This window comes from Dipodomys spectabilis, unplaced genomic scaffold, assembly GCF_019054845.1.
Source record: "Dipodomys spectabilis isolate Male_0828 unplaced genomic scaffold, ASM1905484v1 ptg000126l, whole genome shotgun sequence".
Lineage (NCBI taxonomy): Eukaryota > Metazoa > Chordata > Mammalia > Rodentia > Heteromyidae > Dipodomys > Dipodomys spectabilis.
In genome coordinates this window covers 2,906,097-2,921,615 of record NW_024870803.1, presented here as the reverse complement: position 1 = coordinate 2,921,615, position 15,519 = coordinate 2,906,097, and the positions used below count along the sequence as shown (strand labels likewise).

Here is a 15,519-nt window from a genome sequence, read left to right as displayed (position 1 = left end):
TAAGGTATAGCTCATCAAGGTATGATACGTCCTGATATCTTTTCTTTTTATTCACTCATTCACACTGGAGAAGCCATTCTTTTGGGAAAGTATCTGTCTTCTCTGGGCTCCTTTAGGAATAAGATAATATCTTGAAAGCTCATTCCATACGCCTTACGTGTCTATTTTATTTCACAAGTTCTCTCTTGGGCAATGCCCAGTTTCTATTCTAACTATCCATTGAGGTTGTTAATTTCATTCCAACAGTTATTATGTTTTCTTTAACAGCTACTTTTTTCTATTATGTCTATTTTCTTTTTTAGGTTTCAGATGTCTTCTTTGTATATATTAAATCAACAAGGCATACTTTATTTTGTATTCTGTCTCAGAATATTTTTTTAAATCTTCTCATATTTTGGGAGATTTTAACCCTTTAGCTTATAATGCATGTTTATTTCTACTTGTAGCATAGAAAATAAATTTCTCTCTCCTCTTCATAATTTGTAACTGGAACCCTGGGACAGCTGCAGATTAAGGTACGTATCTCATGTACATATATGGGAGCTACCAGGGGAGATGGCCTAGAATTCAGGCTCACAGGTTACCTTTGGTTAAATACAAGGGAAGGGTGTCTAGAAGCTACTTACTTACGAGGAGGTGACTGCAAAGAGCTCAGGAATGTCACTGAACAAGGGCTGGTGATGAGTATCCAGGGATTCAGACCTCGCTTCCCACACTGAGGGAAACCTCTCAGGTTTTTTTCTACCTCTCTAGGTGGAAATGTCCACTGTATTTTGAGTTTCCTTTGTGCCTACTGTTTCTCAATCAGCTTTAAAGAAGCTCCTCATGCAAAAGAGGCAAACTTTGCAGTGGCATCTCTCTCCTACACACTGAGGTGGATATCCTCTGCACTGAGTTCAGGGTCTGAGTGGGATTTGTTCTTCCTCTGGAGGCATAATATTGCATATGTCTGCAAGACTGATTTAAACATAGCCCATGCCATCAGTCTCAGGCTAGTAGCACCTTCCCTGCTGGAACACATTCATTTATTTTCATCTCCTTTATCCCATTTTTTGATATTTTTTTCCTATTTCTCAGATATTTTCTCCAGTCATTTGGTTACCACTGCATGTGAAGTACAGGCTTGCCTCTCTACTGCTACCCCAAGGATACCAGAACACCAGTCCCTGATGCCTCACTTGCCCTGGAAAATTATCCTTATCTATAAATTTCTAAATCTATTTGATTTTATTTAGTAATTTTAGCAGGAAGGAATTCTTATTATTTTAGTTTATCCATTGTTGCTCCTAGGCCTCAGTGACATTGAGCAGTGTATGTCTTGTCCTACTCTGTGAGGAAGATCTAAACTGTCTTGGAAAGTTGGCTAGTGGCTATTTTCTCACACAGAGACAAAATGAATCCTATCAAATCTTTGAATCTTTACACCTGAGAATACAAGACTAAGGAAAAGCCAAGAAGATTGTCAAAGGAACAAAAGATGACCATCTGGTGTGATTTAAATGTGTGTGTCCCATCCAATAATCATGCTGAAACTTATTGCCAAGGTAACAGAATGAAAAGGAGGAGCCTTCAGAGGTCTTATAAAAGATGAACTCATGAGTCATGAGGGTAAGTCCAGTAAGAGAACAGTCTACCTTCAATGTCTAAAAGAACAGAATATATCCTCCTGGAAACACGTGTCTTTGGTGTAAGGGTTCTTTTGAGGAACATTGAATGCAGCATCTGGCCCTTTTGCCATCCCAGCCCTTCTGCGTCTCGAGAGGGCGGCCTCCACCCCTGTGGGCACTCGAATAAGCTCCATCTCAGAAGCAGAACACAGGCGCTCCTGCAACTCTCGCCCCACCAGTGAGGGGATCCTGTGGACCTCTGAGGAATATATTTCTGTCCGCCTTCAATTCCTACTTTCAGGTATTTTTTTTTTGGTAAGAACAAACCAAGGAAAAGCACTTGGAATGGGCAGCAGCACAGAGAGCAGAAAGACTGAATTCACACAAGAGACCACACTGATATTGCGCGCTGGGGCCTGAGACCGATGCATGCCTGAAGAACGTCCTTAACCACCCTTCTACCTTCTCGACACTCCTCGCATCATGAGAAACAGTCAAACAAAATACATCTTCAGAAGTAGAAGAAAGGTGACACGTGAGGACACCTATAACCTTAATTACATAATCAACTTATCATGTGCCCATATGCCCTCCAGCTCCTGAGAAGAGAAAAAAGCAAACCCTGTGGATGGTTATTAAGGTCCTGATGGCTTCTCTACCCACCCTCTTCTTCGAAGCCATGAGGACATGGACTGTTCTCACAGTTTACATCCGCGTAGTCTCCCTGGACAGGTCTCTCTGCAGAGACTTGAAGCTCCTAAGTTTGAAGGTTTGCGTGAGCCACGTGCAGACACAGGGAGCCTGTCTCCGCGGAGGGAGACTTCATTAAGCAAAGGAGACACGTGAGCGACCGCACACCGCACGGGCCATTGCACTTACCGGGCCTTGCGGCTGCTGGGGAGTAACTCCGGCCGTCTGTGTCCAGAATGACGGCCAGCCCCACGGAGTGCGCAGGCAGGACGCAGCCACTGAGGTCCACGCGTGTCAAGCTCTTGGGCTCCCTGTCCGGGCCCGCACAGGGGTTCCCAGGTGCATGGCCTCCAGTTGCATTCGTGCCCTGCCCTTTTCCCCATGGTCTCTGCACAATGTGGACGAGGCTCTGCTGTTCCAGGTCACAGCTCTGTTTGGGAACAAGGTAGAAATGTGTAAGAACACACATTCAGAGCCCAACAGAGGAGCGGCTCCTCAGGCCTGCATGGTGAAAAATATATTAAAGTCTGTCCATGTGCCACCCCTGCATGTGGTAGAAGAATTGAACGGCAACAGTCATGTGGCATTGATGAACTTGGACACACGTGTCCCCAGAGCCACAGCACTGGCATGTGGCACATGCTAGACCAGCTTGGGGACAGAAGCGGAAATGTGGTGTAGGTGATACATGGAGACAGAGAACTATGGCAATATTCAAAGGGACATAAAAGCTAGGAGAAAATAATGCTATAGGACACCTTGAAAGCACAGTTCAAATAATATCCATCTGGTTGTTTTTGTTTTTTTGTTTGTTTGCTTATTTGAGGTTTTTTTTTTTTGCAGCATTGGGATTTGAACTTGGGATGTTGAAATCGCTAGGCAGATACTCTTGACACTTGCACCCACTGCAAGTCCATTATTGTCTTATGTCTTTGGGGAGTGGGGTCTCACACTTGCCCAGGCCAACGTGGACCATGTAGTTGAAATGAGTCACGTACCACCTGGCCTACCTATTGGTTGGCATAGAGTTTCGCTACAATTTTGTTTGGGCTATCCTCAAACTAGGAGCCTCCCAATTTCTGCCTGTTAAGTAGGTGAGATAATGGGCATGAGCCCCTAGGTCCAGTCTGCACATAACTTTCTTTTAAAACTGATTTACTTGTCTTTTTTTCTGTAGTTATTGTGATCAGAGTATAATATGTGTTTATTTAAAATCCTATGGTAAAACCTGTTGGTAAGATGGAACATACACTTTAAAAAAATGAATGACAGAAAAATTAAGTAGGATCTACTTGGGGCTAGAGGTCAGAGGGAAGGGGAATGGCTAATAAGGGTTAATAGAGGCCAATAAGGTTGAAGTGGCTTATTTGCACATGTGCAAATAGAATAATGAAACTGATTGAAACTTTTAAGGGGGAGTTGGGTAGGACCGAGTGACGGGGTCAATTTGATTAGGATGCATTGATGCAGGTATGGATATGTCAGAATAAACTTTCCTTGTATAGTAATTGATATATGCTAACAACAGAGAATACTGATTTACTTAGGAAGTGATGACCTTATAATTACGGAATTTAAACACTAGCAGTCATGTCTGTATCATAAAAATGCAGAAAGTTAGTTATTATCAATTACAGGGAATTCACACCGCAGAACTAGAAGTGGCAGTGTGTGTAGGAACCTGCACCCTCCTGCAGTGTCACTAGCACGTACAGAGGTGCCAACAGGGGTGTGAGCAGAGGGTGTGTCTGTGCCATGCCAGGATCATTCACCTCTCCTGCCAGACTCATTATTAAAATCAGCAAATATGTACAAGAAATGCTTTGTTTTTCTACCTTGATACATATGAACAGAAGCCTCTAAAATTGAGGTGAATACAAGTAAAAATCAGATATTTGCTGGGACACAAATGAGAATACCCACATCAAGTCCTACTTAAGTTAAGAAGAGCGACCAGAGCCCAGAGCCAGTAGCTCATACCTGTAATCCTAGCTACTTAAGAAGCTGAGATCTGAGAATTACAGTTTGAAGCCAGCACAGGCAGGAAAGTTTGTGAGACACTTCTCTCCAATTAACTACCAAAAAGCTAGATGTGGAGCTGTTGCAAAGGTGATAGAGTACTAGCCTTGTGTGAAAAAGCTCAGGAACAGTGCCTAGGCCTTGAGTTCAAGCCCCAGGAACAGCTATTAGTAAAAAGCAGTTAACATCTCTGAGACACTAGGGACCTGGCTTTCCAGTGTACCACAGGATTCATGTTCAAACGATCCACATGTCTCACAAAGCACTCTGAGCCTAGCAGATATAGAAAATATATCTATGAACTGAAAAGGCAAACGACTAAAGGGAAACAAGTGGATGGACAAAGGAATGAAAGGATGGATGAGCAAACGAACCAGTGAGTGAAATCAGTTCTAAGCTCGTCTCTAATGTGCTTCCTGGGCAGCCAGAAAATATGGAAGGAAACAATATGGAAAGAAACCTAGAAGAAATGAAGTAGACTCAAAACCCATACACTTAAATAGCTTCTGTACGATTTGAGGGAAATTATATATCCTCCCTAACGTTAGCTTTCATCACTGACAAATAGCAATCAGCATCAAAAACTGGTCTGAAGATTTAGGGAAATGTGAAACTTGGTCCACAATGATAAATCTATACACAGTGGAATCACCATCATAATGGATTCTGCACATAATATATATAATAGCATAAATTAATTATATAAAGGAGTTGTGCTGCATATTTATCTCATGATCAATATTACTCTTCAGTCCCTTATCTAGTGTATCAATGAAGTCCCAGAACTCTACTTGCTTCACCCACATGATCCTGTTGGAACCAAAATAGGCAGAAGCCATGAATATGAATTTTGATAACATCTCAGTTTTCTGTCATCTAAAAACTGATACCAAAAAAAAAATCTCAGAGTCCATGAAACACATGACAAACATGAACACATTTTCAGGGACAGCTGAATTTTGACAGATATGGAAGCAATCCAAAAGCTGAGCTGTTCTCTCCTCTCGAACCCAGACTTTCCTAATGCTCACAGTAGCTCTGCCGAGAAAGGGGAAGACCCCAACAGACTTCAGGAGTGTCACGGGTATTTATAGAACACATTTCTCCATCTTCATCACGGTTCTCAGATCTTTAACTGCTTAATTCTCTGCCTTTCTCACAGAAGGCATTGTTGCTCTCCACAAAGGTCCCTTTGCCAGATGGTGCATTTGCACAGCTCAAGGCCACATTAGAGCACATCCTACAGACATTCCACTGGACAATGCTCAGCTGTGTAGCCACTCCAAAGGCTAAACAACAGTTCTTACCACACACACACACACACACACACACACACACACACACACACACACACACACACACACACACACTGCTCAGATGTCAGAGGTAGAAATTTCTGGTGGAAGACAGAGAGCCAGCTCCCTGGGGAAAAGCCAATGCTGTATATTTATTTAGTTACCCAATGACTAAAATACTGCCTAATAAAGAGCTAGCATCTCATAAAGCTATTTATTTCTATAACAACCCATTACACCACAAATGAGGCGATGAAATCACTAATTCATGTAGATGAAACAAGTAGGGGTGAGCCTCACTGGGCAGTCTTGCCTTGTCTAGCAGAGTTGTTTCCCACTGGGGACTGCAGTACTCACGGGCTCCTCCAGTCAGAGTTTTGGTATGGAAATATTCCAGCCAATCAAACACCAAAGGTCTAGCAAGCTTCTCCAATGGGAGCTTTGGTAGGGAGATATTTCAGTCAATGAAGCACTCATGATTTGTTTGTGTGTTTGCTTTTCCCCCAAAATCATATCTAGCTTTCATCCAGGTAACCATTTTCAATTAGTAGACAAAAAAATGATGCATTTTTCCTTTCTCTGAAAAGATATCCCTGTGAGAGCATGTAAGTTAGTGTTTAAATACTGCCAGAAGTAAAATCTGAAAAACCAGACAATCCCCATCAAAAATGTTCTCAAAGTTTTCAGGCTTGTAACTAAATATGTGCTCTAATGAGAAAAATTACTGGGGATTAAAGTTATCAGAATGTCCCCAAATAGTTAGTGGACAGGTCATACAGGTCATAACCCATTAATAATAAGATTCTAGAATGGTTATGTAGCATCAGTAATGAGGTGTTCATACACTGTACAGTAATTACATTAATAGTGAAAGTAAAAGACATGTGTATTTTTGAGATCTGTATTTTAACTGGGTTTTCAGATGCAGTAGGTTGTTTAATAGTCTCATAGACCTCTGAAGGAGCCACTGTTACCATCTGCTATCATCTGAGAGAAGCCCCCACAATTCAGAATTTGAGAATTGTCAATGTGACTGATTAAAGAGGAAGGACCTGTAGGAACTAATAACACCCTATGTGAAATAAAGTTCTGCTCATTTTTAAATACCCAGATGTATTTGTTGTTAGCAACACAAAATGACTAAGACAGCATATGTGAGTCTGAGAAGCCATGAGAGCTGTCCCTGGCACACAGAATGTTATGTCGTATCAGGTATTGTGCACACTGCTGTTTATTTCTGTCACACAGAAGAGGAAGGTGAGTGGCTGAGCAGGGGGATCAACGTTACTTAGCTTCTCAGCGAGGAGCAGGAAGTGAAGGAGAGGGAAGGGGAGGAAGGGGAGGGGAGGGGAGGGGAGGGAAGGGAAGAAGGGAAGAAGGGAAGGGAAGGGAAGGGAAAAGGGAAGGGAAGAAGGGAAGAGAAGCTAAGGGAAGAAGGGAAGGGAAGGGAAGAAGGGAAGGGAAGGGAAGGGAAGAAGGGAAGGGAAGGGAAGGGAAGAAGAGAAGGGAAGGGAAGAAGGGAAGGAGGGAAGGGAAGAAGGGAAGGGAAGGGAAGGGAAAAAGAGAAGGGAAGGGAAGAAGGGAAGAAGGGAAGGGAAGGGAAAGGAAGGGAAGGGAAGCCGGGCTAACAGCCCTCAGTCACCTTCTCTGGATGTGCTGGAGTGGGCAGAGAAGAAGGCTGAGCCTGGTGGTGCAGATGACCATCAGGCTGGACACTGGAGTGCTGCTAGATCATGTACAAGGATGGAAGGAGAAGGGCTGATATCTACTGAGTGCAAAGGAGGAGGGACAAGAGTCAAAACCCAAGATGTGAAACCTGGACAAGCCAGTCTCAGAAAGTTTAGTACAACCTGACTTAGAAAAGAACAGAACCAGTAGTAGTCACAGAGGCAAGGCTGGGGTGAGGGGTTACGTAAACCTGGACTGAAAAGGGAGGTGTAGGCTCAAGGGGTCTGTAACATCTGCTCCCCCAACACCCAATGTCTACAAAGACAGAACTTATCACAGAGCACTGTGTTTCCTTTGCATTGCTCTCCGCCACCAGACACGACCATCTGCAGTGAAGACACTGTCTCTCTCTAACAATGGGTCTGTAGTCCCTGCAGTGATGGCCTGTATGCGTGTGTCAGTTGTGTATCTGTGTATCAACAACTAAATCTTGTAAACACATAGCTAGTGCCACAGCCATTTCAGAGGTTGAGGAAATACTTCCAGTGTCTTTGCTCAAAGACTGTAATATGCATAACCAGGAGGAAAGAGCTGGTTTATAGTCTCTACTTCCTGCCCTCAGCTCTTCACATTCCCAACACCCCCTGCTAGACACTGGCTCCTCAGTTCCTCCCTGTAGGCAGCCATGCTGGCAGAAGGCCCAGCTCCGTTCCCATGCCCTCATGTTCACAGGGTCTGCCTGTACCAATGATTTCAACGTTACACAATCATTTTAGTTCCATCTAAGTCTGTTCAACTTTTATCGTGCCACACAAAATCCTTAAACATCTCTCTGTGGAAGGCTATCACACTCTGCATTGTGTACATTTCACATTTTAAAGTCTGACAATCTCCGATTTTCATTTGAATTTTCAATTGTACATACTTTTTTTTCCAGAAAAAGCAATATGATCAGCCAAATACCGTTTTTGGTAACATTAATTTTCTCTTTCCCTGCTGAAAAGCATTTAGCATACTTACTCCTTGTTGCTTCTTCTGTAAATAACTTCTAACATATTTTTGTGAGCCCATCATAGTTATTAATAATGTGTTTTATATGCCAAAGGGAGACAGAATGGCAGTTATTTAGGAAGGCGTTTTGGATTTTCTCTGTTCTGTTTTGGCAGTTCTAGGTTTTGCTCAAAGAAGTCAAGGGTCATGTGTTTGCTAGGCAGGTTCTACCATTTGAACCATGACCCTAGTCCCTGGAGTGTTTTGTAATGCTGTGGTTAAGAACCATTTTGTTTGGTCAATGCAATGACATGTGCAAACATGGCGGGAGCACAGAGACACTCTGAGCGAGTCAGAACTGCCACACTGCACCAAGATGAGTTCCTGCTTGGCTTCTTGTTCCTCAACTCCAGTTCCCTTCCAGAGTTTTCAATGAACACTAAATGCCAATTTATATTAATTGGATGAAGACAAAAATATCCCTTCAACCTTACCCCTCATTTTCTTTTTTTTTAAAGGACGCTTTTAAAATGGATCCTTTGTGATTTATGCTTTGAATTATGTTCTATTTCTCATGACTGCTTTTCATTATAATCAAAGATATTATGCTGCATGGAGATATTGAAAGCCTCCCTCTCTGGTTACCAAAGGCAGGGTAGTACAATTACTGGCAAAGGTCCATCAGCCCCACGCTAATTAGCCACTGTTGTCTGAGCCTTGTCACCCCGGTCCCTCCCACCCTGGCCCTGGACCTCATTAGGACCCACACCAGAGAGCTCTCCATGGGCACGCAGAGACATGCATCAGCTCTGCTACATATCAGCTCTGGCAGTAAAAGGGATTTTTGGGGTTTTTTGGTTTTTTTTTTTTTTTTCTGTGAGGAGAAGACACTGGTGCTGTTTGATCAAGTGACATTTGGGCTCTGACCCACATTTGCCCTTTCCTAATCATGAAAAAAATGGTAATCAAACCTACATTCATGATCCATGTCAAAATTAAGTTTTAAAATATAAACCTTAGAAGAAATGACCCTCAAGTGACATTTCTTTGAGTATTGTCTTATTACTAGTTTTGATAAATATAAATACAGTTTTTTAGTGGATTTGTTATTTTTAGAGCCATAGCATATTATTGACAGAATACCCATGGTTAACAGACGTTCCTCATAGGCATATACTGTAAAAAGAGATGAAGTCAACAATAATAATCTACTTTATATGTTTATTTTCCTCCTAGAGATATTTTACCTATACACGATTTAGCCCGAGGGGAAACATGAAGCTGCTTTTTACTTCACCTTTCTTCTCACTGTCTGTTTTCCTAAACTCAAGAAGAGAGTCATTATTAATGGCCAAAGCATTTTTGCTAATGAAGCAAGGAGAAAGCGTTTTCCAGCACCGGGACATTTCTAAGCAGCAATGCAGAAATGCTAAAGATCAAAATGTGCCTGCCTTTGGCTGGAATGTCAGTGCCAATGTCCTGAGACCTCCAGGAGTCCAAGGGTGGGGAGCCCAGCTGGGGCCCTGTGAGGTGCTGGGGCTGTCGACTGGAAGGAGTAAGGTCTTCTGAGGAGTGACCTGACAGGAACATCAGGTCCAGCTCCTCCGCGCTTTCTGCCTCCTGGTCACCATAAAGCACTGTGCTGTCCAGGCCAAAGCACAAAGCCAAGAGCTTTCCGCACAGATGGGATCTCCAAAACCGTGAGCCAAAACAAACCATCCCTCCTTGTAAGGTGCTTTTCTCAGGCCATGCCGTTACAGCAGTGGGAAGCCAAAGCATATTTGCTCTCCGCCTCCAGATCCCTGAACTCTTCAGCCACCAGCCACTGTTTTAGCACCAGGTTTGTTTCTGGTTTTCCTTTCTCAATTCCTTCTTAGAAGCTGACTTTTTGTAAGAATGTGATCACCTTCCTCCTTCCTCCTCCTCCTTTTCTTCTTCCTCTCCTCTGTGTTCCAATTCACCCATGCTCCCAGGCTGCATGTGGAAGCCAGGGGTTCTCTGTGGTATATAAAAGGGCAAGTATCTCTGCCCATTCAGAACTCAACAGAACCTTGTGTGTGGTTTGCTTAAGATATGCCCAGCTATGGAAGGAATGTTTGCTTCCCCAACCCAATACCATAATGTACCATCCACTACCTTGGCCTGCTATGTTGCATGGGATTAGGAGCTGAAATGTTGAGTGATTAACTGGGTAAAACCTATGGAATTAGTGCCCTTAGAAGAAGAGCTAGCTCTTGTTCTGGGCTGGGGGGGGGGGGGTGCATGCACATACACATACCTCTCTCTCTCCTCTCTCTCTCTCTCTCTTTCTCTCTCCTCTCTACCATGTGAGGGTATAAAGAGAAAGTTGCCTGAAAACCAAGAAGCAGGTGCTCCCTAAAACATCAGCTCTTCGGGGTCTTGATCCTGGACTTCCTAGCCTGTAGAACCATGAACAATAAAATGCTGCTTCTCCATTCCGTCTGTTTTTTAGCTGTAACAGCCAGAACTAAGATGGTGTAAGGCCAGCTACTGAAGACTGGAGGGCTGAACAACTAAGCCCCAGGAAAAGAATTGATTTGCTGAAAGTTGGAATAAATTAGTATCTGACCTGGAACCAAATAAGTTTACTTTAAGTAAAATAAAATAGTTGTTTTGAACCACTGGTCATTCAAGGGAGAGAGGGGAAAAAGACCCCCCCCCCCCCCACACACACACAAAGCACCATTACCAAGAAGGTTGTCAAGAGAAGTAAAAACAGAGCACACATTCTTACTGGGTCACATGGACAACAGAGCAATAGGAGAAAAGGCATGTTGAAATTCTAACACAACGTGAGGGAAATAAGCAGGTGTCTTGGTCTACTTCGAAGTGCTGCGACAGTATATCCAAGGCTGGGCATTTTATAAGGAAAATGTCATCTCTTTCCGTCTGGAGGCTGGGAGGTCCAGTGTGCAGTACTGAGCAGAGGGCAAAGGCCCTCTCTGGGAGCACCATCTCATGGGAAAGTGAAGGGACACGCAGAGCAAGGGGTAGAGTTGGTAGCCTCAAGCCCTTCTGTAACTGACATGAACAAGGGGGGCACTTCAACCCCTGCAAAGCACTGGGGTCCCAGGAAGAGAGTCAGGTTTAGTCAGGTTCTTCAATAGCAAGCAAAAGTAGCACAGACAGGCATTCATATTTATGTTTTAAAGTAACTGACATAGAGATAAACAGCTTCACTCCTTTGCTGTAAATTCCTTAAGCTCCTAGCCTTAGGTCTAAATTTCAGATATAAATACAACATATTGTTACTTATGTCAGCTCCTCTTTCATAATCTGGATTTGTTATGTCATGTACCACAATTCTTTTTTTCCTCTGGATAAATAAAACATACAAGAGCTCTCCGCTCACACCTGAGCTCAGGAGATCTGCCTGACCAGCCTTCTAAGGCTGTGAACATCCTGGGATTCGGGACGAATTCCTACACCAACCCTGGACAGCAGGAAAGGATGAATGGCATTAAGTCTTTTCATTTCAGCTGTGGGTTGCAATCAATTCTTTGCTGTGAGCATTCATTCATTTATTCAGGAGAAACAATGTGTGAACCTGCTCTCTGGAGTGGAGTCCATCCCCACGCCCCCAGGCCACGGCTTCACGTGGTCAGCTGTAAGTGAAGGGGCTCAGCTCGACACCTACTCCAAAATAACTGGCAACTGTCGCAGTAGAAAGGAACATCGCTCTGCATTTGCCTAACCAAATTTATCTAGAATAAACCTATGTAATGGTGAACTATCTTTGTTTTTCCAGTTTTAGAATATAAACGTTTGCAGGCATGTGGATAAAAGAAAAATCTCAACTGCCACAAGTTTGTTCTTCCCTTAAGAGATATCAACTGAGGATGGTTCCAGGAAGATGGCGGAGGAGAAGCTGGAATCTGAGCAAGCTCTTGCATAGAAAACAGTTTCAGAGTTCCAGTGAACAGTCCCAAGCCAGAGAATCACACCAAGTGTGCCATCACAGGACAGAGAGTTAGTCAAGAGAGGGGAAGCCAAGCAGACACATCTGAGCAGCTGCCGCTGCGGCGGCAGGGTCGCGGTGGCGACCACCGCCGCGGAGGCATACCTGAGACGCAGTCCGGGACGAAGGAGCCAGACGCAGCGGACGAGCGGATTCTACTCAACACCAGCAAGAACCGACAAGGAGCGGACAACTTCATCCTGCACTTTGCAGACCAGAGACGACCCGGGATCCAAGACTCCGCGTGAGTAGAAGCCCCACTTCCTCACTCCTTCTCTGGGAGCAGAGGAGGGAAGGCCACCCCTCCCCCCCCAGCACCGGTGATCTCCATCTTGGATACCGACAAAGCTCGGAGGAGCGGCTAGCTCCAGCTCAGGCCTTGGAATAAAACTAGTCATTTAGCAGGTCACAAGAACTTAACGGCGAAGTGACCTCACAGACTCAGTTCCATCCAGGGAAAAGTCACCCAGCTCAGGCGCTGATTACAGACAAAAGGGAGATACAGGACTCTTCCCACCCCTCCCAAAAAAAAAAAAAAAAAAATCAAAGACCTTTTTTTTTCTTCTTCTTCTTTTCTTTTTTTTCTTTTTCTTGTTTTGTTTTTTTTCATTTTTTGTTACCTAATATATATATAAAAATTTTTTTTGCTTTTCTAAAACTTTTATTAATCTTTAATTTTTGCCTCTTCTGAAAAAATAATTGTTTTCCATTAACTTTTTTTTTTTTCTCCTCTTATAATTTTTATTTTAGGAATACGTGAATGTGTGTTTTCTTTTCTTTTCTTGTCTTCTTTCTCTTTTTCTTTCATTCCTAATTATCTTTTTGTTTTTTTTTCTAGCTCTACTGAACTTCTGATCTTTTCTTCTCACTTTCCTATCCTTTCCATCTTTTCCTCTTTGTTCATCTTTATGTGACTTAACTCTTGTCCTGCACATCCTCAGATAAACCCGTAGTTAACCAGTAGGCCCTATCCCCCATTGTGTACACACTTAATCCACAAACTTATTACTCAATTCAAAACCTCTGAGACTTAAATTCATTAATAGCAGTACTACCTCTTTATACCTATATAATATTTTAAGCATTTTTTTAAAGTTTTTCTCATCTCCTCTATGTCCCTCCCTTTCTCTCAACATATTCATATTCCTCTATAAATAGATGGTCTTTTAATCTCTAAAATAACATTAATTTTTACGTTTCTATTTTATTTTCTGGTCTCTTTTCATTCCCCTTTCCCTTTCTTCTTTTTCTCTCTCTCTCTACTTACATCCTACCCAACCTATTTCCTGCATTGTGATTAGGACATAGTTAACTCTCCCTGTGCCTCCCCACACCAATCTATTCCTATTTTTTACCCACATCTCTCCCTAACCCTAATAATTTCTGGTTTTCCAAATTCTTCTCTGCGGTTCGAAGTCCTTTAACATATAGTTGTTTGATGTCGAATAGATGTATCTGTTGAACTAGATTGTATCTGTAGACTATTGACTGTACAAATGCAAACTTTGGTTGATGGTTGCCTTAAGATAGTGTTCTAGCACAAAACTGGTGCTATCTTCATCTCAAATGGGCAGAGTAAGCCGGAAAAACACAAGAAAAATGGCAAATTCGGGTATCTCAATTCCCAATCCTGATAATCAGGGGTTAGAACAGATAATGAATAATCCAGAGGAGAGTTCCCAAACAGCTTTCCAAACACTGCTGGCAAACATGATAAATGAAAAGTTTGACAACGTACAAAGGACTCTGTATGAGCGTGATAGGGAGAGAGAGGAGGCATCCCAGAAGTTTATACAGGAATATCATAAGCGTGAGGAAGCTACTCAAAAACTGATACAGGATTTGCGTGAACAACTTGAGAATACTCAAAGAGAAAGAGAGGAATGGCGTGAGCAGGCTGAGAACACTCAAAGAGATCTGCAGGAACGGGAGGAAGCTAATCAAAGAGTAATACAGGAATTGAGAAACCAGGTAGAGAACACACAAAGATCACTAAAGGCATTCATGGAATCCATTAACAAAGAGCTGAAGGAAGTCAGGGAGACCACAAAGGGAATGCTGAATGGAACCCAACAGAAGGAATGGGAGCCCAAAGAAACCATAACCAATCAACTAAGTGATTTGAGGACAAACACTGAACACCAAATTAAGGAAGTAAAGAAATTCATACAAGACCTAAAACAGAGCTTCAACAAAGAACTTGAAGCCATCAAAGCTGACCAACTAGAAGGAAAAGAGATAAAAAACAAAGTAGAGAGTCTTGACAGCAGGTTAGACCATGCAGAAGATCGAATCTCAGGGATTGAAGACAGCCTAGATATTATAGAGAAAGAACATACAACCATCCAAGACAAGTCCAAGAAATATGATAGATCTATCCAACACCTGGAAGACACCATCAGAAGGCCTAATCTAAGGATAATGGGTGTAGAGGAGCACCTAGAAACAGAAGTTAATGGTCTAGGAAATCTGTTTAACAGGATCCTAGCAGAGAACTTTCCAAACATGCAAAAAGATAGGCCTGTCCAGATACAAGAAGCCTTTAGAACCCCAAATAGACCAGACCAGAATAGGACATCCCACCGTCACATTATAATCCACACAGGATCAACTCAGAACAAGGAAAAGATCCTTAAAGCTGTCAGAGAGAAAAGGGTAATCACTTATAAAGGGAAACCAATTAGAATCACCTCAGATTTCTCAGCAGAGACAATCAAAGCAAGAAGAGCCTGGAATGATGTATGCCATGCCCTAAAAACAAACAACTATCAACCAAGAATACTGTACCCAGCTAAACTCTCCTTCATAACTGAAGGCCAAATAAAAACCTTCCATAGCAAAGAAAAATTGAAACAATACATCTCCACCAAACCAGCCCTACAAAAGATTCTTAAAGATGTCCTACACATAGAAAACCAACAAGACCGCAATAAAGGCCAAGAAACTGCACCCAAACTGAGAATCCAAGAACCATAGGAAGAACCCAGTTTTCGCAGCCCCCAAGAAGGTAGATAACATGGCAGGAACTCCCAAATACCTCTCAGTCCTATCTCTTAATGCTAACGGACTGAACTCTCCAATTAAGCGACATAGACTGTCTAGTTGGATTAAAAAACAAGACCCTTCTATCTGCTGCCTGCAGGAGTCACATCTTGCCCGTAAAAACAAACACATTTTCAATGTTAAAGGCTGGAACAAAATCTACCAAGCAAACGGACCGCATAAACCGGCGGGAGTTGCAATCCTAATATCAGATAAAATAGACTTCAAA

At 42.7% G+C, this 15,519-nt stretch overlaps 1 protein-coding gene across 1 annotated transcript in view; it reads right to left on the bottom strand.

Moving 5' to 3' along the window:
• Nucleotides 1–15,519, bottom strand: part of Prkn (parkin RBR E3 ubiquitin protein ligase) — a 992,623-nt gene that overhangs the window by 648,228 nt on the left and 328,876 nt on the right. The window contains exon 3 of the mRNA XM_042689760.1: nucleotides 2,487–2,727. Within this exon, the coding sequence (XP_042545694.1) occupies nucleotides 2,487–2,727 (241 nt within the window). The remainder of the gene's footprint in view (nucleotides 1–2,486; nucleotides 2,728–15,519) is intronic.